This window comes from Corvus cornix, chromosome Z (genome assembly GCF_000738735.6).
Source record: "Corvus cornix cornix isolate S_Up_H32 chromosome Z, ASM73873v5, whole genome shotgun sequence".
In the NCBI taxonomy this organism is placed as follows: Eukaryota; Metazoa; Chordata; class Aves; order Passeriformes; family Corvidae; genus Corvus; species Corvus cornix.
This window is the reverse complement of record NC_046357.1, coordinates 54951713-54974220: the sequence shown is the minus strand read 5'-3', so window position 1 is coordinate 54974220 and position 22508 is coordinate 54951713. Positions and strand designations below refer to the sequence as shown.

The window sequence follows — 22508 nt, the reverse complement described above, 5'->3', positions numbered from 1 at the left end:
CAAACTCTTATATTACACAGAATCATAGAACCATTGAAGTTTTAGGGGTACCTTGACACTGTCTAGTGCAACACCATACCTCAAGCAGCTACGGCAGGCTGCCCAGCACCATGGTCAGTTTGTTTTTGATTATCTAAGGACACATACTCCGCAACCTCTCTGGGCATCTTGGCCCAGTGTTTGAGCACCCCCACAGTAAGAAAGCTTTTTCTTGTATGCAGCTGGAGCTTCTTGTATGGTAATTTGGGCCCATTGCCTCTTGCCCCACCACTGGGGCTGTCTGTCTCCCTCTGCATCGGTGCCTCCTATCAGATATCTATACACGTGGACATGATCCCCCTGAGCATCTTCTTTCAAGGCTGAACAGCCACAGTTCTCTCAGCCTTCCCTCATGGGAGAGGTTTTCCACCCCTCAATTGATCTTCATGGGCCGTTGCTGGACTCACTTCATGTCTTTGTTGTACTGCTGAGCCAGAACAGGATCACAGTTAGAACCATCGAAGGAGCTTAGTGTGTTTCCTGCAAGATACACAGAGCTGAACACTAACATAAAAATATTAAATACAGATCAGATTTAGAAATACTAAATGCCAGGCTTCTATGTGAAGGTATGAATATCCAAGAAGAAAGTGATTTTTGCACCAAAAAGCTATTTTTGTATTGCAAAATTAGTGTATTCTACCAAACAGGGTGTCCCTTCCTCTACGTCAGTCTAATTCACAATAGTTATATGAATAAGCATATGTCTTTTATAAAGTCTTTTCATTACTTAAGGAAAAAAAAGTGAGGACAAAGTATTTTTGTTGAAAACCGTTCATACATACACATGTGACAGGTCAGAAATACGCTGCATTATGACTTTCAGAGTGATTCAGTTTTTGCCATAGCTTGTTGCACCAAGTCTACTGATTGTTTTTGTGCATTATTCTTCAGGCTGTTAATTTCTGGTATGTCCTTGTGATGAATGATGAACACACGGAGACGCGCTATCTGCTTTACTTCCTTTTGAGTTGGGGACTTCCAGCTTTTGTTGTGATCCTTCTTCTAATTATCCTGAGAGGAATCTACCATCACAGCACAGCACAGATTTATGGCCTTGTCTACGGTGATCTGTAAGTGTTTCCTTAAAAAAGCATGAACTAGGTTTGTACTTAATTTTATGCCATGTAGAGAAGGGGGTATGCCCACAGTCAAGTGCAGAAATGGACAGGGGGATTCCTCATTTGGTGGAGATGAGGCAAGTATGTCACCCATATGCAATACAGCACTTTCTGTGGAGTTGGGCTTTGCTACAGTTTCTCTATTCTGGCAGAGCTGTCTCAAGCGTGTCTGCTCAGTGACTAAATAATTCCTTTTGTTCTGAGAATGTGCAATTCCAGACTAAAGGACAGAAACATCTTCTGCTGCAGAATGAGCAAAAGAGAATGGTTTTCTTCCATTTAATTTCTGTCATAACAAACCTCAACACCAAATCAAGCCTTAACCCCTGCACCATCTCTTATGTTATTAAATATGTTCTTTGCTAGAAAGTATTACTACATTATCATGTCAAATATTTTTCTTGAACTGTTTCTCTTGTAATAATGAATGTTATATTGCAAATTGTTCCAAATTTGAGAATTGATGTGTTGTTGACAATTATCACAGCCCTTTCAAAGCCATATATAAGCACAGAAAACTGCCCTAATTATGTATATCTTCATAGAACCAGACGCGTTTATGTGGAGGTAGATAAATAGATAAATATTTTTGCTCTTTCCTACTTTTTTTTACTCTGGCTCCTTTTCTGGCAAACTTAATCTGTGATGATATCTCTTCTAGGAATGGGGCTAATATGTTTACTGACTTTGTATCACAGTTACATGCTTTATGTGCAGAAAAGACTAAACATGCCTCTTCTTTTTAAAAGAAATGAATGTAGAAATTCTTTTTATGAAAACGTCATACGAGGTTGCTTTCAGGGTAGACCCACAGCAGGAGAATATTCATCTGTCTTTAATAAAAGAGGAGGATACAGTGTGCATCACTCCATTACAAGAGAACAACATTTAGTTTTGGGGTTTTTTGTCACGCAGGGAACTCCTGTGAGAAGTAGATACTTGAATTTAATACTGATGTTTAAGTACACGCATGTATACACACACACACACGTGGTCTTATAGATATTATTTGTATATACATATCTGTGTGTGAATCTGTACTGTGTGTGGCAAGCAGGGATACCTGATTTTGATGTAAATGAGTTACACTGAGTACCACAAGTTGTCTGACCATGTCAACTAAGTTTAGTCCCACATTTATAGGCACCAACTCAACTCGGAAATATAACTGAGATCCACAAAAGCAGATGATTGCTGATGTTCATGTTGTATCAGGGGGTGCTCCATAGCTGTATACCATCCCATACACATCAGTATTTCTTCACAGAACATGTCTTTTTCTTCATGGTAAAATGCTTCTTTGTGCATAGTAAACACAAGGAATGTGTGTAACATAATCAAGTTCTCCAACTGTAGTCAAACTGTGGATTGATGGTATCATTATGCAGTGAAATACAGCTTTGCAGTTTTTTCTTTTGATATCCATGTCTCATTCTTTGTAAAACAAGTGAAAGCCTTACATTCTGATAAAATTATTAAGGAGAGGAAAATTACTCAGTCCAACCCATTGCCCAAATTAAATATAATTTTTTTCCAGCATTCTATTACTATTTCTATAGGAAAATGCCAGAAACCAGCCCAAGATTAGTAAATGTCCATCTCAATCAATGTGGACACTGTAAGAGATATCTACAAGGATTTTCATAAATAGCATCAATCCTAGTCCCTGATTTGAAGAGCACTTTAAGACTTGTTCTTAATTATACAAGAGGATTTTCAAAGACAGAATGTAGAAAAGGGGAGAGATTGAACTACAGCACTTGGTTTGTTTTCTCCAAACCAGAATGCAGTAGTGGAAAAAGTGACAAGGAGATTTCCAAATCCAAACTCATTACATACTGACTCAGAATCAGCCTCAGAAATGGTTTAAGAACAATAGTGTGCTGGTAAGAGCTCCTTACATGTGAGATCTGGAAGACTGATTAAAGTAATAAAAGCAGTGCAGCCTATCTTAACCCTCTCTTAAGTGATCACTTCTTCATGCAACCTGTTTTGCATTACTGTGGTATCTGACCAACTGTTTTGATCTTAACAAGTATGCTATGGGCACAAATAATTGTCAACAGTATAGCAGTGCTGAGGGAAGTTCAATTTATACTTGCACTGAACAAAAAATGAGTTCAGCTGTGTTGGATTTTATGCTTCAAAGTATTAGAATAGAGTTTTCCTCCATATATGACAAATTCTAAACAAAAATGCATGTATTTTATACTGTGACTCCCATGCCATAGTATGAACAAGTAGCATACTTTTGATTACTTTCATAATTGGCAGTATTTATGTATGGTATGAACAGTTCTCTCTTTGGCATTATGTGGGGTTTTTTATACTGGTAAATTTGTCTGTATAAATGCCACCAAGCAGCACATTTTTTAAGGTTCTAGTCCAATCATAAGTGAAAGAACTAACTGACACAGAAGAGCTCTTTCACTCCTCCCTTTGCTAATTCCTCCATTGCTCAGCTGCAAAGGTGAAAGTCTCTTTGAATAAGACTAGAAAAGATGCTGATTCTAGATCATTTTATGGTAATACAGGGTTTTTTATAACATCTATTGGAGTTCTGGGCAATCTCTTGGGTACAAGTCCAGTGAGTGTAGCGTAATTAACCTTTAAACTCGTGTTTGTGAACAAAAGCTGATACTTGTCATTAAATAATTCTGGCTTCTGATCTCAGAAATAGATGAGTTAAGGCAAAGCTTGCAAATGTGGTTCACCAGCTTCAAACAGTATTGAAATTTTCAGGGCTACATGAGAAACTAGAAAACTACTTTACTGTCAAAGATTTCTATTTTAACTCTTTTACTTGCATCTTTGTTCTGTAAGTGTTACAGAGTTACAAGTGACCAGGATGGAACTGGAGAGAGCTAGATTTTGTGTAATTATTCAGACTTCTCTTTCTTCTCACCTCTCCATTACGCTATACATCTCTTTGTCAATATCTACAGTTTGAATTTGCCTCCTTATGTTTTTCACCATATTAGGTGAACTGTGTCTTTGCGCTTTAAGAGATCTATTAGAAAAAAACCCACCACTCTATTTAACCGTTTTGCTAAGATAAACTTTTCAGAACTTTAACTGAAAGATTTTCAGAAATGAGGTCTAGCTGTATATACCAAGAATGCAGCAAATGCTGAACTCTCTGGAGTTCGGGAAGTACAGTAAGCTTTGGAATTTGATTTTAAGGTGAACTTTTGTCTTGCTGTAAACTCATCTATTCATAACTTTTTCTTTATTTAATAAAAACTTTCTTCTGAAAGGTGACCTTGATCTTTTAACTACTTGAGTATTTTAAATCTCTTACCCACGGTAGCATGTTTTTTATAAGCTCAGGAACTACTTTTGTTTCTGCTTTGAGTCTGACTAGACCTTCTTGAAACCAAATTCCTGTAAGAAGGCCGAAGGACTTTATTTATTAGAGTATAAGCTAAAACACCTTTGAAAATGAGAAAACTGGAAGTGATTACACTTGACAGAATAAAAATTTAAACGTTTATAAGCAAATATCTCCCTATCTACTGTATCTTTGCAAATGCTGTATTTCAAGCATGACTTTTGTCATGCTGTATCCTACCTTTTTTTTTAATTGCATCCAACTCTATAATTTCCTCTAGTTCCCAGAAAGTAGGGGGGTTTTGTTTAAGTTCTCTAAGGGATGTGTCAGCTCAGTCCTGTTCAATATCTTTATTGACAGTCTGGATGAGGGGATTGAGTCTACTGTTAGGAAATTCGTGAATGACGCTAAGTTGCATGGAAGTGTTGATATTCTGGAGGGAAGGAAGGCTTTGCAGAGGAGCCTGGATAGGCTGGGTTGATTGGCCAACACCAACAAGACCAAGTGCCGAGTTCAACAAGACTAAGTGCTGGGTCCTACACTTTGACCACAACAACCCCATGCAGAGTTACAGGCTGGCAACAGAGTGGCTGGAAAGTGGCCCAGCAGAAAAGGGCCTGGGGGTGCTGGTTGTCAGCAGCTGAATATGAGCAAGCTGTGCCCAGGTGGCCTGGGTCAGAAATATGTGGCCAGCAGGACCAGGGCAGTGACTGTTCCCCCATACTGGGCACTGGTGAGGCCACACCTCAAGTGCTGGGTTCAGTTTTGGACCCCTCAATTTAGGAAGGACATTGAGGTGCTTGAATGTGTCCAGAGAAGGGCAGTGGAGTTGATGAAGTGTCTGGAGCACAAGTCTTGTGAGGAGAGACTGAACCTGGAGAGGAAGAGGCTCAGGGGAGACCTTATCACTCTCTACAGCTCCCTGAAAGGAGGGTGTAGCCAGGTGGGAATCAGCCTCTTCTCCCAGACAACCAGTGACAGGATGAGAGGACCTAGCCTTAAGCTGCATCAGGGGACATTCTTCACCAAAAGAGTGACTAGATATTGGAATGGTCTGTCCAGGGAGGTAGTGAAGTCACCTGGAGGTGTTTAAGGAAAGGCTGGGTGTCACACTTAGTGCCATGGTCTAGTTGATATAGTGTTTGGTCATAGGTTGGACTCCATGATCTCAGAGTTCCTTTCCAACCTAATTAATTCTGTGATTCTGTATGAGGCTTGGCTGTCTTTCACTTGCTCTTTTCCCTCTGTTAACTTCCTCCAGTTTCTAGAGGTGTCTCTCTTTTAGCATGATCCTTTATTTGCCCAAGGGAGGGGATGATCTTCCTTCTCAGGAGAATCCCTGTTATACATTAATTTTCCTCTTTAAAATCCCATGTAGTAAACAGAATACTGAAGAAGATGTGTGCCTTTACAATACTTTAAATTCATAGAATTTCCATGTATTTGGTTTCAGGGATAGATTCAGATTCACATTTTCTCACAGCACAAAAAGGTTGAACCAAGTGTTCTCAAATATCTTCTTTGTATCATTGTCGTTAAGATATTGATGAGAAATAGTGAAAAAGATTTTCCAGTGACATTCTTTTCTAGAAACAAACCGAATACTTCTATGTCCTCTACAGTCTGGGTCAAAGCAGAGTTTTATTGCAGGAAAATCCCTGGATCTCTGACTATGGAGCCACAACCAGGGGGTAGGGAAACAAAGCTAAAGAAAGATGGAAACTATGAACTTTTTGCTGTGATTAAGTTACAGCTCTTCTTGTTGCTCACACTGCAGTTTCTCTGAATCTTATGCATAGGGAAGTCTCAAGAAACAAATTAGTCTAGGAACCTGTCATGGTTTAAAGCCCATCTGGACATGAAACACTATGCTCCACTTCCTCCTCTCTTCTTCCTCTCCTCTTCTTCCTCTCCTCTTCCAGCTGAATGGGGAGGAGAATCAAAGTAAAACTTGTATATTGAGATTAAAAAATGTTTAATAATTGAAAATAAGCTACAATAATAATTGAAAGTAATAATATTCATAATCTTAATAATTATAATCATAATAATTTTTTAAAATTATTTTTTAAAGTGATGCAAAATGCAGTTTTTCTCCACCTGCTGGTTGATGCCAAAAACTCCTTCCTGAACACAGATCGACTGTGCTTACTATTTTATATACTGGACATGAAGTTCTGGGGTCTGGAAATACCCTTTTAGTAAGTTCAGGTCACCTGTCCCAGCCATGCTCCCTCCCGGTTTATTTTGATCTTCTCACTGACAGAGCACAAGACAAGGCAGAAAAAGTCCTTGACTTAGGATGGATATGACTTAGCAAGACCCCAAAACATTAGTGTCTTATAAACACCATTCTCATTCCAAATCCAAAACACAGCGCTTGCACCATCTACTGAGAAGAAATTAATTCTACCCTTGCTGAAACCAGGGCAGAGCCATTGCCAACATTATCGGGATAAGAAACTCCATAGAAAATGTGTTTCAGTACCAGGCACTTTGAAATGAGTCACAGGCACTTTGTGCCATGGTTTGTCTCTAACTGAATGTCTGTCAGTCTGGTGCACTGACCCTTAACCCAGTCAGAAGAATATACTGGGCGCTGCTTTGGGTCTCACCCAGTTGTATGACTGTCTCAGTGTTGGCACTCATCCCAGGAACAGATCCCTGGCTTACTAGCTGTTCCCTAAAATGGAGATCTGCTTTCTTTAAACCAGGGACCAGTAACAAGAATATTTTAGCTTGAGTGAGCTAATTTCTGTCCAAGCATTTGGATTAAGTTTCATGTCTCCTTTTCCCCATTACTTCAAAAGTGCTGAATTTAGTCATGAACGTTTGAATCGCCAGACCTTTACAGGCAGGAATAGGTAAGAAAATAGCTAAGAATTGCTAGAAAAAGCATTCAGGGATTTTAACTGAACCATTAAGACATACTAAGAGGAAGAGGTTCGTATGACAAATCTATGAGGAATTCCCATGCTCTAATGCCTGGTTTTATATTTTGCATGGACTTGGAAGTGTCTCCCTGCATGGCCCTCTCTCCAGCTTCTTTTTCCTATTCCAGTTTTTCCACCTCCTTTTTCCTTGGTTCACTGGCACATCATGTAGGATTTCAAAACTTTTGCAAGTTACTTTTGCTAGACCTCAGTGCAGAATGATGCTTGACTATCTGTATGCAATGCCAAATGCTTCATGAACCACTCAGCTGAAGCTGGGGGGTTAAAAGTCTGCAGTTTTCACTACTGATTTCTCACCATTTGCTGCTTTGTCCTTTTCTGTATAGTAAATTAAACCATCCTGAGCTCAATGTTACCGTAGGAGAAATGTTTCTGATGAACCAGAGCTACTTCAGTTGTGTTGACGCAGCACCACGCTGCAGGCATTCTTATACGTATGTATACATACACGCATATACACACATATACATACACATACATATACATATATGCACACATATTTATATAGGGAAAAAGCTAAACAATAAGTTAATTAAGTACAAAAATTGGTGGTTGTATTCTGTACTTGTGCTTTCTTTTCTAAACTTTTCCTTTATTTCCAAAGACGCTGCCTGATGTGCTACCAACTGCTAAGGATTATTTAAAAATACCTCACTTCTAAATATGATGGCTTTAATTAACTTTCATTTATCCCTCATTACCAATGTAAGTTTTCAGTGGGGGGGAAATTGTTGGGGACAGTGGCAGGGGACTGAGTGTTTTTCATATCTTGGCAAATATTTATTGTTAATGTTAAGCAAATGTTAAGCACATCAGAAACAGGCATAAGCACTCTACTGTGCTTTTAAAGCATTAAAATAAAGAAAGATAAATTCTGGCTGCTTTGACTGATGGAATTTTGAAACATGAGTACAGAAAAATATTTGTTATTGTAAAATTTCCAATCATTATGGGATGGTTAATTTCTCACAAATCATAGTATCATGCTATCATGGTAAAGGGTTGAAAAGGTAGGTTGTTATGGGTGAAAGTTGCACCCAGTAATGTCCGTGGGGCCTGATCCTTCAAACAGGTTCAGATGAAGGGATTTTTGTGCCCAAACAGAACTCCAGGATCTTTTCTGAAGCCTGTGTAGTATTATGAAAGGAGTATCAAAGAACATCTGCAGGATGAAGGCCTGCATCCCTGTCATTGACAGCTGTTAAAAGCTTCTTATTTCCTTTCAGGTTGTACAAGTAATTAACAATTTCATACCTCTTACTTTGACACCTTTAATCAGTAAAATACAGCCTGCTGCTACTAAACCAACTTGTTCTCAGTTCATCTGTTTTCCAACAGTTTAGAAAAACCTTCTTCTGATATGCCAGAATAAATTAGGAAATACTAAGATAAGCAATAATGAGATCAATACCAGCATCTGGTTCTGACTGCTCCAGTAACAAACTGTGTCCATATATACCTTCTTGTATTTGATCTTCCTAAAAAAAGAGACAAAAAGAAATAGTAGGTTTTTTGTTTGGCTGGGGGAGGGTTGGTTTTGTTTTGTCCTTTTAATTTCACCACAGGGCTGTTCTGCAATCAGTCAATTTTGTGCTCAGATTTTTGTTCTGTGAAATACATTTTAGTGTATTTAGTGCATAGAGCCATACTTTGGAAGGCAGAATCTTTTCTGTCCCATGTAAAAGCCCCAGTAAATAAAGGTGTATCTCACTGAACTGTACTAAGATAATTTGAGTAAAAGGAATGCAGCTTTAGGAAACTGATTTGTGTTATTAGTGTTGCATTTAATTGTCAGTATGGCTTAGAGAAAAACAGTACATCCAAGAAAATCTTTTGCAGATGTTATTCTTCTTGCCAAAGGGCAGGACTGTGAACATGAGCCTAATTTATGTTTGACAGTTTGCACATGGAAGCATCTTCTTTTTCAGCTAGATTTGGATTAAGTCCTTGGTTTAGAAAATGCATAGGAAAAGTAAGGTAATGAAGAATGTCTGCCTTAAAAAATGGTACAAGGGAGACTTTCTATTTTGCCTTTGGGAAACTGTAACAAGTATTAAATAGTAAAAAACAAAACAAAAAAAAATTAGCCATAACAGTAGATTTTAGTTTCCAAACATATGAGGAGGAAGCCTTGGATTTAAACAGAAGCAAGATAATTAACTGAAATCAGACACACAACTCCTTACGTAATTTTAAAATTGCAGTGTTAGCAAGAACCTTGCTCTAAGAGATTTCAAGCAGGTTTCTGTCACTTAGTTTCCTGGTCAAATGCTGAAGGCTGCAAGTCTTCTGGGACTTCTGGAATGAGCTGCCTGGAAACTCCAGAGCTTCCAGTGTCTTAGAAGTCTAACTGTATTACTGCAGTGCTTATGCTGTGTCCTTGCTGCTTCTTCTTTGGTAATTGTGTTTCCTTAGTATTAACTTTCACACTAGGAAGAAAAAAAGAAGAAAGCAAAGACAAAAATAAAGAAAAAGCAAAAGGTTAAAAAACTAGGTATAAAATTGTTCAGAGAAATTTCCAGAGGATCACATAATGAGAAGACTGAAATATAGTAAGCCGTGTTCTAAAACAACAGCAGATGACATTTTGGGTTCTCATTATAGAAAAGCATTGTTTAGACATTTTCATTTTCCCCTTTTTCCAACTGTTTAGCTCTACAATAACAGCAATAGGAGAGAGCAGCAAGGAAATTGGTTTTTTGTTTTATTATGCAATAGGTCTGGTATATTGACAAGACCGTTGCCCGCACTGACTCAAACTGAATCTTCTGAAGCTTCTGTTCATTGCTGTTCCAAAACAGCATCTTGGCATTTCTTCATCCTTTGTTCATGGTGGACTGCATTTTCCCTTGTGTTTTCTGTTGTTGGTATTTACTCTGTGGGTACCTCCATTAAAGAGTATGGTGCTACTCATAATAAATTTTGACATGTCAGTAAAGATGATAGGACCAAATTTCTAGCAGTAATTCCCATGGATGTAGATGTGACTTTCAAAAAATTATTGGGACAAAATGTAAACAAGAATGGGCAAGCCTTGACTTAATTTCTGGCAATTGCAATTCTGCTGTTTCTGAGCTTACATTTCTTAACCAGAACAGTCTAACTGTATTTTCATTACCTTTTTCACCTCCTTCTCTTCTTTCCCTCATTCTTTTTTCTCTTTCTTTTGCCTCTTTCTTTTGCTGCATAGACAAAAGAAATGAAAAGAAAACTAAATAATGCCGAAGGGTTGATGCCACATTATCACTCTATAAAATCTGGGAGAACCATTATTAAACATTCTGCATTTCACTTGAAACTTACATGCAAAATATAAGGAAAATAATTATTTTCCTGATGTGGAAATATATATGAAATCAAACATACAAACCTGTCTCTGAGTTAATCTGCATGAGGTTTAAACTAATTTAAATTCATCAAACACAAGGGCAGCTTTCATTTTCCTTAATACCAAACAACCTCCACAGCAATTGAATGGACATTAAGAGATTTCTTGGGTTGTTCATTTTGCCATCATCCTGGTGAGGTGACTGAGGCCAAGTGCAGCACTGAATCAAAACAATGAGTCTATGTTCAGCTTGGGGCAGTAGTATTTGATTACAGGCATTTCAAAATGTACTTGTACAAGGGTGTGACTTGTTTCACAGCTGCACAGGATTCTTTGGGGCAGCTTTTATGAGTCCTCTGAGATTTGCTTAACTGGACCCATGAGCAGATGGTGTTCAGTGTTCCAGAGAAAATCCCCGTTTCCTTTTGAGGAAAAGTAATTAAACAAAAGTAAAAGTAACATCATGTCAGAATTCTTTAAATGCAGCTACAGGGAAAGCACTCATCTTTTCATTTTCTATTTCAAAATAATTCCTTAGGTATATATGACCTTTCTCAATCAACTGTTTTGCTGAAATTATAGGGTGATTTTTTTTCTGCTGATTTGAGTTCTTACACACTCTCTCTTAGGTAAATAGTGCAAATTGAACTAGAAATTTTCAATATCTTCACACCAGAATTTGTGTGGTTCTTACCATGGATCAAGATGGATAACATGGGAAGCAGCTGGTAGAACATCACGGCTATGTGTTTATGAAAACCTTGCATATCATACAGAGAATAAGATTTTCTGTGAAGGTACACAGAAGTGAAGTTGTAGCTCCAACCAGACAGGTGTTCTGGGGCAGAGGCTATGTTTGCACATCTCTGCTCCCTCATGAAGCACACGCAGCTGCAAGAAGCAGCTTAGCTCTAAGTCTGTTCTTGCTGCACAACAACGTGGCTAACAAAGCACAGCCTTGGAAAACCCCTTTAACAGCTGGTGGAGCCAGGAGCCCTCCAACTGCAGCAAGTGGGGTGCAGCCTCTGAACTCTGCAGGCTCACAGATTTAGGTGTTTGAAGCTGGTTATGAGGAAGCAAACTGGTACTTCCTCCAGGGCAGCAACCCCACAAGTTTCCACTCCATGCTGTGTACTGAGCACACTGTACTGAGAGAAGTGTCTGTTTGCAAAGCAGAGGAAAAAAGGCACTATGAAAACCCTAAACATGCATAACATTGCAAAAACCTCTGGTAACATCCAGAGATGGAGGTTCTGTTGCTGAATTGGTAAGAATTGAGACAAGGTTTTAAAAAAACCCTTGCAAATATCAGGAAGGGGTGCCTGTAGTTCGTTTATCAGCATGGACATTTATTTGTATTAGTGTTCTTTGCTTATCAGTAACAGCACCAACATGAGCTTATGGTAGAAGTTCAGTGAACACTGTATTGTTTAATTTAAAAAAATCTCTGAGAAATCTGTATAAGTGCTGATACATTTTGTTCAATTTCTAATTTATTTTACCTGACATTTTCCTAGCTTTCCTAAATCCTTGTCTGGCTGGTGGAAAACCTACTTATTTTTAGCAAATTTACTGTGTAAATTATAAAAAAGATTTTTTTTCAGGACTAGAAGCAACAGGAACTGACATTTAAATATCTTCAGATACATATAATGTAGAGAGGAGTGTAACATTTGCAACTGTTCTGTCTGTCACCTTAAATTTCAGAGTTGCTTTATACACAATAGATCATTCTTGGGGACTGTAACTCATTAATAAAACTTAGAACTGGAAACTTTTTTCTTTATCAAATGTAGCTCCACCAGAGTACCAAGTTTTTTAAAAACTTCTGTAATCATCATGCACCTCCTAATTCCAATGCATTCATATTTTAGAATCCAATTCCTTGTGTTTTGGACCCAGTTCTCACAGCTGCCTACAATTTTATGGAAAGAGATCAGGAAATTATTTCTCAGAAGAGCATGTACATATATAAATAGGATTTAAAAATCTTAAACTGTCTCATTAGAAATTTCCAGTGTGTAACAAATACATTTCTAAATTTTTTTCTAATTAAAATGGAATTTGAACTATTTTATAATAGTGTACTGCAACTCTATTTAAGAAAATCAGACTTCAGTTTAAAATTTGATGCAGTCCATATAATTTGACAAACATGGGTTAAACATGCTGGTTTTTTGCAAGTCACTTAAAAAAAACGGAAGTGTCATGTATTTTCCAAAAAATGTAGGAGAGTCTGTGGCAACCATATCCTGCCAAGGCAATGTCGGTGAGATCTCAGCTGTGTCATGCCTCTTTGAAAGCTCCCGCATCACTGTTTGATTCAGTTATAAACCAGTGCTGCTTTCACCTCCCTATCAGATCATTTTTTTGGATTTACCTGATGCAAATATAAATCAGATAGTTTGTACTGTTATTATTAGCTACTGTCTTGTTGCTGAGTATACAAAAACAAAATCTATTTCCTGAGAGGAACCTCTTGCTAAAAGAAACCCTCTTGCTAAAAGAAACCCTTGCATATTGGAAAGTAATCAAAATGTAAGCCCAGACCACATTTCAGTCAGCCTCCACTGCTTGAACAACTTCTCTAACCTTCCAAGTGTAATTTAGAGTATTGTGATGCAGCTGTAGTTGTTGCTGACCAATGCAAAATCATTCTTCCCTGCTCAGTCATGTAGAAAAATCAGCCCAGTTGGAGGTTCTAGCTCAGTGTACTCATATTGAAGCACCGAGTCATGAAAGAGGGCATATTGTGTCTCCCTGAGTCACAATACCACTGTGCTTTCCTTACGGTGTTCAATTTACTCCAAATGCCACTTTTTCTTCTAAAACTTGCCAAGGTTATTCATAATATAATAACTTAGGTTGTTTTGAATAGTGAGATGTGTGAAGTGCAGAATGCATCTGACCATTAATGCTTAGCTTCAGTACAGCTGCCATGGCCTTTTAGTCATATTTTGGTCAAGGTCCATAGCCTTCCTTCTAATGCATGTCATTATGTAACTCAAGTACATTATATTATTATGACTTTTTTTTTCTATATTGGCTGGAGTTTTTTGGCTGGGGGTGGGAAAGATCTTAGGAGGGGACATGGCCAGGACAGCTGACCCAAGCTGACCGAAGGGATATTCCACAATATATCATGTCTGCTCAAATATAATACCTAAGAGAAAGGAGGAGGGAGGAGACACAGTTGTTGTTATGATGTTTATCTTATGGAGCAACTGCTACACATACTCAGTTCCTGCGACATGGGAAGTGACTGGACATCACCTGCTGATGGGAAGTAGACCACAAGTCTTTTCCTTTTTCTTCCATATGCAACCTTGTCCTTTGCTTTATGAATGTATTTATCTGGCCCATGAGGTTTTTTCATCTTATTTGCTGCCCCACCCCTCCTCCCTGTCTTGCTGAGGGGAGTGATACTGCAGGTTGGAGAGCACCTGGCATCCAGCCAGAGGGAATCCACCAGAAAGCTCGAAGGCCTGGAGTAGGGTTTGAGTAGCATTGACAGGATGTAGAGGATAGAAAGAGTCAAATCTTACCTAGAATCATCTGTAATGACCTCTTACAATTCTGTCTACCTCTGTCTTGGCACTGTTTTAAAAGTATCAAATTGGAGTGATGAAAAACAGAGTTAGGAATTTTGGATGGAAAGAGGATCCATGCTTGTTCATAGATCTTTAGAGTTATTCTAGTCAGTATCCCCCACCTAGTCAGATTCTTGTTTTTCCTTTTCACTTCCCCGAGTAGACATATTGCGCCAACATTGAACCAACATTTGGTTGCAAAATGTTGTTTTAAGCTATATTTTATGCAAATTCATCCATAGAAACAGAGACCTGACTGTCTAAGCACTGTCCTGGAAACTGTAATCCCTTTATTGTACTTTTTGGCTTTACACTAACATTCTCAAAAGCCTTCTAAAAATTATTTTACATCACTAAGTTTTCCTTCTGTGATGCAAATTGGAAATTTTAACCTCTTTAGCCTATTCTTAATATATGCTTAATATATAATAAGTATAAATCACAGAACAATTACTCAGTGCTACCATTTGCATGATGTTATTACTCAGAGCACATCTGAAAACAAAGGTTGCTTTCTGAAGGCTTAGGGGGGAAAAAGTAATGCTTTGGATGTCTCTGTGGCTACTGTATTGGAATGCAATCTGCCCTTTTCAAAAGAAACTAAAAAAAGAAAATCTTTGCTGATGGGTTGTTTTAGAATTCTTGTGTTTGTGTCTTACACAAATTTTTAGAGAGAGATGATTGTCTAACCAGCAGCAGGATGCAGGACATATTAACAGTGAAAATAAAGTTTTTGATAAATGCTATTTTGGTTACTGGTTAAAGTAAACACTGCATCATTAGGCTGGAGCTGTACATGTGGTTTTCATCCTTGGACATTGGAAGGATTACATTTCTATTTTGCAGTTTGGATTGTGCAATGTTTTAGTTGATAATGGCTATAAATAGCAAAAAGGAAGTTAAAAAAATCATGCTAGACATATTCTCTGTATATGTGCAGATACATAGTTTGTCCATCCTAGGCATGTGCATAGCTTGCAGTTATTAGTAATGAAAGGAAGGAAAGGGAAGGGTAAAGGGAGGAAGGAAGAAGAGAAAGGAAAGGAGAAAAGAAAAGGATTAAAATTGAGAAAATATCTACAGTGGAAAAGAAGAAAGCTCAGCTGATCTTCATTCTAGGCTTGACTCTCTATTGCCTAGGAAATGTTTAACAGGTGTCCACCAGAAAAGAAAACCTAGAACTGAATCTCAGAGGTTTTACTGGAAAGAATGCTTCAAATAAAGAAACAAGAGCTGTCTAACATCTTTCATTGTAAGGTGTGTGCTTTAAGTATTTTTCACCAAGCATTAGTTCCTGGGCTTGAAAGCACCTTTCTAATTTTTGTTTGGTTGCTCTTCTAAGGTGCCCAATCCTGATCATTTTCAGTCTGCTAAATACAGCTAATCCCTCCAGTGACTACTCTGATAGCCATCAGCCAATTCTGGCATCGTTTAAGCCCCTCAGCTTGTGTTTTTCAGCAAGAAAAATATATTGCAACATGGAGTATTCTAATTCTGCTTTTTGCCTACTTGTAGATTGCCAGTTCCTTGCCTACTTACATTTTTCCAGTAATTGTCCCTTCCCGTTAAAGAAAAAACCCACAAACCAAACAAACCAAAACATACCAGAAATTTTTTTTTCCCGTGTGTTCAGAGCAGAACAGATGTATAAGACCTCTGGTGGCCCTCATAGCTCTAATGTGAACTTTTTTCATTCAATTTGTGGTTTTGAAATGTGCCAAAACCAGACTGTCCTGGTTTTGACTGGTGCAGATGTAATTTTCTTCACAGTAGGTGTTACACAGCACTGTGTGTTTTGTATTCAGGGTGAAAATAATGTTGCTAACACACTGATGATTTGGCTGTTGCTACACAGTCCTCACCCTAAGTCCAGGACTTTTCAGTGTCTCATTCAATGCCAGTGAGGAGCTGCACAAAAAGCTGAGAGAGAGCATGGCCAGGACAGGTGACACGAACTGACCAAAGGGATATTCCACACTCTAGAACATCATATCCGGTATACAAACTGGGGGGAGTCACCTGGAAGGGGGCAGATATTCAGGAATGGGCTGGGCATCGGTCAGTGGGTGATGTGCAGTTGTATAGTGTATTGCTTGTTTCTTCAAAGTTCTGTTACTGTCTCTCATTATTATTATTGCTGTTACTATCTTTATTATCATCATCATTGTCATCATCATCATATTCAGTATTACTATAATATTTTATTTCCATTATTAAATAGTTCTTAAGCCACAAGATTTACCTTTTCTTTCCAATTCTCTCCAGTGAGAGGGCAGGTGGGGGGAATGAGCAACTGGTACTTATCTGCTATCTAGGATTAAACCACAACACAGGCACAGCATGCCACTGTGAGATATTTGTAATGCTGATTAGAGCAGAATGTTTACCTCATATGTATAGCAGAATAGACAATTCTTTATACATCCAAGTATGACCTTTACTTCTTTGAAACAGTGGAAAATTACAACTCCTGTTCTTCTTCATGTGGTCCATAGTAATTTCCAGATTTTATTCTGCAGAAATAAAACTAGCCAATGAGTGCAGTATGTTTTACATTGCTTTTCTTGTATTGCATCCTGCTGTGTAACTTAAATAGTATCAGAGGTCTCAAGTACATTTATAAACCAAACCTGTAAACTCATGAAATATTGAAATCAAATTTGCCCCATGTAGTCTGTTGTCCAAAAAAATCTTGATATTTGTTTAGTTCTTCATGAGCTGAATGTTTTAGCATAGCTCTTTTTTTTTTTTTTGTTTTCTAACTCTGGTGCAATATTAGTATCTAGACATCTCAAATTCCCTAATATATTTAAAGACATATTGAAAAAGACTCTCAACAGACTAAGTTCTCAGGTTTTCAGAATTCTTAGATGAAATGTTTTAGGGAATTATTACTTTAAAGTGCCCTTCAAATATTTTTCAGCATCTGCCTTGGCTACGAATGTACTGGGGTATATTATTTTTATTATCTCTTATAATCCAAGCCTGTAATAAAGGAGTTTCCATTCAAATTTGCGATAGCACAAAGCTGGGGGGGAGAGTGCATTACAAAACAGATAAAATTCATTATGTTATTGGCATCTGAGATCTCTTCGAAAGAAGTAGTACAGTATTTAGTGAGAACATGTGGAAAAAATTGTATCTTGCCAAGAGTAATTAGCTTTGCAAGGAGATGAGGAATAACTGGCTCTTTACCAATTCTCCATGGAAAGATCTCATATGTACTGTGGATGATAAACTGAGAATGAGTCAACAATTTTGTGCTATGGTAATAAAGGCAGACTTGGTTTGGACCTATATATTAAGCAATTTAGTCTAAAGAACACATAAAGCCCTTCTGCTCTATGTACTGAGATTAAATGCTGTCAAAGATGCTGTAATCCATAACTTAATAAATACATCAGTTCAGTGGTGTGATCAAGGATAGTGGCAAAAGTCTTAATTATAAAATATTTCCAGAAAGACTGAAATATCTAGGACTGTTCATTTAAACGAATACCATATAGGAAAATAGTAGCAATTTACAAGTATGTAAAGAAATGTAGCAAACAAGGAAAAGATCAGTTTCCCACAGCCGTGTTGACTCTGATAGACATAACCTGTGTATACTGCCCAAATAAAGAGCTGAGTTTAACATTGGGCAATAGTCTCAGTAAGTTCTGTGGAGCATTGAAACACATTTATTGGAGGGGATGTTGGTTCTTTATCACTAGACAGAGATTAGGCTCTAGTGATGTAGAGTATAATAGGGAGAGAAGTTTTTTTATAGAAAGCTAAGCTTTCTAGTTCCCAGCCACAGCAGAGTTTCCTTTAGTAAAAGGCTCACAAGGACAGCAAATCATTTCTGGTGGCACTTCAAAAATATTTTCAAATTCTCACTTGTTTTAAACTATCCCATATCTGTATCACAGGCCAATTCTTACTGCAATGAAAGGTAACAAGGTGGCATTTCTACTCATGCAGTTCCTATCTGTGTTGTAAAGCTCATAAAAACCTCCAAATAAATGCTAGATCACCTTCCAAGGTAGCCATGAAGCATATCAAATTGGGACACACTCTTTAATTCAGTCTTACTCAGTTTGAAAAAGTGTGAAGTCTGTTTCCAGGGTATTGTGCAAACTGTTATTGTGTATAGAAGACTGTGTGAAGTTGACTGAAGACATCAAGTCTAAACCTGTGTACCTTTGTCAGTGTGAATTTTTTATGATCTTGTAGAAATATCTAGAATCTTGCCTACTGCAGACAGAAATTTCTCTAATGTGAATGTGGCTTGAATTTCCTCAAGAGCTAATGACTACCATCTCAAATGTTACCCATGATAAGCTTAGCATACCCTTTCCATATGGTTTTCTCCACATCACTTCATAGAAGCATAAGCTTTTCTTTTTTTAAAAAAAAAAAAGCAAATCCAAGATCCACAAAAAAGAGACACATACAACAAAAATGTCCACATGTTTCTTTCCCTGTCACAAAGTGTAAAAATAAAAGATAGAATTAGAATAGTTATTAGGAAGAAATTATTTTGTGTGAAGATGGTAAGGGACTGGAACATATTGCCTAGAGAAGTTGTGGATGCTCCATCCCTGGAAATGTTCAAGGTCTCAGGTTGGATGGGACTTGGAGCAAGCAGATCTCATGGAAGGTGTCCCTGCCCATGGCAATGCAGTTGGAACAAGATGAACTTTAAGATCCTTTCCAATGCAAACCATTCTAGGATTTTGTGAATCTACTGTATTATTGTTGTTTAATGTATTTATGGAAAAGGATAACTGTTACAACATAAAAGAAAGGAGAGTGGAGCTCCATAATCTGATCACATTGATTCATCAGGCTGAGGAGGCTTTGACACTGCAAAAGCCAGTATGTTTATCTCCTTGAAGGTTTTGTCCACCACTGACTTGGTCTCAAACAGTTGTTAAACCCATTGTTTTCCTGAGTGCCATTTTAAAGTAAATGCATATTATTCTTGTTTTGCGGTAAAGTGTTTTGCTGTAGAGCTCAGTGTCTCAGAACACCACGTATTTGATAGATAAGGCCACTTGAAAGTTTTTGTCAAATTTAAGCTTTTATAGTTTCAAGATGCAGTTGAAAGAGATTGTCCTTGGAATTCAAGACAATGCAATAATTACATGAAACTGTTTTTACCACATCAAGCTATTTTAAATCTTTGTTGCTCAGAAGGGAACAAAGTATGTCAGTCCTTCCAGTTTTTTACAATTGATATTTCCTTAACAATGTTGCTTGTTATTTATTTTTGTTTTCCTTTTTTAATATTAATTATGTAATTGCGCTAACAGTAGTTCCAGTATACATCTTGTCAGTTGTTTCTTGTGTTTGATTTAAAAGTATTAGAGAAAAGAAAAAAAAAAGAAGACCTTCCATATCATACGTAGCTGAAATACCTCTCTAGATTTTAAGAAGTGTGATGTTTTAAGAGATCACAGAAGGCTTTACAAGAACACTTAAAGTGTCAGATATATGTGCTTCACCCCTTTGAGAAGAAAGCAAGTCTAGCATCTGCTTTTATAGATTCAATGGGGAAAAAAGGAAAGTCAGGATAAAGCACTGATTCTGGCTGGCTGATAAATGAAGTAATTTTTATCAATGTATAGATTTAAATGTATGACTTTCTAAAATTACATCTTTTCAGGCAAAGATGTCTCTTAATTTCCCCTAGCCTTTCCATGCTTGTTGTATTTGAAAGTATCAATTTAAATTAAATGAACATCTGCAGTAGTCACCAATGAGAAAACTGTTTTATATATTAAAGGTATTTTTCATCATTCTAGGCCTGGGAAAAAAGATATGTAAATTAAATATCTTATTGATTTGTATTGAAGGAAAAATTGCTGATTAGTTTCAATATTATGTTTTTTCCAGTTGTAAAATGATTAACAAATCATTACATACTAGTATGGAATTATACCTTGGAGGAAAAGCATACTAAAGACAATTATTTCTAATTTTTTTTCTAGCCTCTTTCATATGACAGACCTTTCATAGGTACAGACATACACAGGGCTTTTGAAAATGTGCTTTATGTTCTGTTCTGTTATGTTAGAAACATTTGAGATGGAAGTAAAGTCGTGTTTATGGGAAAAGTGACATCATGCGTGAAATAGGAGACTGGGAAGATAAAAGGGGAAGTCTTGAAGATGATGAATTTCAATGAGTTTAGATAAGAGTAGTGGAAGAGAAACAACCAATGGGGATATCTTACCATCAAGGTATTATGATCTGATTATAAAAGATGCTTCTGCCCAAATTAAGGTGTAAATGAGACCATACACTGAAGTCAGTAGTACTGTAAATTTAATTTAACAGTAAATATGAGATAGAGAGACAGAAAGAAATAGGAGGGGGGGGGGATAGGAATAAGGAGGAGAGAAAGAGTGTGAGAGACTAAGCAGAAGACAAAAAGATATCACCACTGTGTGGATTCCTGCAGCATCCTGCTGGTCGTTCTACACTGTGGTCTTCAGTGGTGGGGGTCTCCCTGTTGCTCACTGGGAGGTATCCCTTCCATACAGTCTGAGTCCAGGGTATCCATGGGGCATAGATGCCATTTCCACAACTTTGGCTAACATTTGGCATCCTTTTTCACAGTTTTCACTGTGCATATTTTTTGTCCAGATAAGTCCTAAGTTCCCACGGTCTGAACAGTGGAATTTTGTCTGGTGTACTAATTCCAAATCTTCACCTTCCTTAGGCCTGGAGTTAATGTCTTCCTGTTTTGCCATCTCTGCTTATCTCAAATTCCATTGGTGGTGGCTTATATTACGGGGACAGTGACTTGAGATAGGTGCCTGCATTCTTTAAGCCCTCACACCACCCCATGGCTCAAATACTGTCTTCCAGAGACTTTTCCTCAGTTCGTGGGTTATCCATGAGGGTGATGAATACATAGAAAAGACAAGGGAGGAAAGACAGAAACAACAGAAGCAACAATACCAGTAATCATACAGTGTACAACAGCTGTTCCAATAATTAAATATATAAATCCAATTGCAATCATCAACCCAATTCTCAGTAGCCACAGCTCCCAATTTGTGCGTCCCAAAGATTAGGATATGGACTTTAGCCAGACACTGGGGTTAATTTCCTGAAGCTAACCTTAGGGTTGGAGTGATTGGAAAAGTTCTGATGTCTGATTAGCCATTTCTTTCACTTTGGCTCAGGTTTTTTCAATTGATGACATTGCATTGTGAATGGTAATAGCGCCTTCATTTTCAGTAAGATTTAACATTTCGTATACCCCTTATTTCTTTAATAGTAACATTTCTAATGCCAACCGACTTTGTAAAGACATTTTTGACACTTGTTGGAACTGCAAGTTAAGATCTCTGACTCATATCTGGTGCACTACTGAAGGCACGTACCTGCCATGTAATATTTCCTAAGACCCACTGGTTCTGTGTAAAACTCACCTTAAACCTAAAACCTATCTTTTGCCCCACCATATCTGGGGCACATATATTACTGATCCATTCTCAGTTTTGCTCAGGAGAACTAAGTTCCTGTCATATCCTTCCTGCCGATGAATAGTGAAAGACACAATTTGGGCAAATAGATGGGAACACTATCCTGCACCTTAGTCCAGCATGCAGAGTTAGGCTCAGTCACTTTTCATCAGAACATCTTCAAACATCAGGACACCCCAAACTTGCTTGTCTTGCAAGTTCAGGTGTCTGTCAAGTACATTTGGGGCTTGAAATTAGCCATAGAATTACACAGCAAGTGTTGATTTTTAAATTCCATATCGGGGTATCCCAAGCACATACACGTCACATACTAAAACGTGCATTTTCTCAGTCAGCCAAGACTCAGGGGTATGACCAGGTCTCGTAGTACAATTGATTACCTTTGCACACTGGAACAAGTGCAAATGAGTTTGTTGAGGATGTGTGTTCATGTACTTTCAAGGCTTTAAAGCAGGGTTCTTTCTCAACCATGTCAACATATAGTTGGAGGAATTTTGTAGATAATCACAGAATTACAGAATATTCTGATTTGGAAGGGACCCACATTCTTGTCCCACGGGGGCAACAATATAAAAAAGTTCTCATATGAAAAGGGCTCTCATATAAAAACGTTTTCAGACAAACACATCTTTACATCAAGCCTATACTCAGTTCTAGAGAATAG

At 37.7% G+C, this 22508-nt stretch overlaps 1 protein-coding gene across 19 annotated transcripts in view; it reads left to right on the top strand.

Annotated features, from left to right (window-relative positions):
- Nucleotides 1–22508, top strand: part of ADGRV1 (adhesion G protein-coupled receptor V1) — a 332117-nt gene that overhangs the window by 212152 nt on the left and 97457 nt on the right. For 17 of the 19 annotated variants that reach the window (XR_005603898.1, XR_002273300.2, XR_002273301.2 and 14 more), the window contains one exon: nucleotides 934–1112. Coding sequence is in view for 15 of the 19 variants with exons in the window: in XM_020584155.2 (XP_020439744.2) it covers nucleotides 934–1112 (179 nt within the window). In the remaining 4 variants the exon portion in view is untranslated. Of the gene's footprint in view, nucleotides 1–933; nucleotides 1117–22508 lie in introns of those variants that run through there. The other 2 variants (XR_005603902.1, XM_039567433.1) reach the window with 2 other exon arrangements.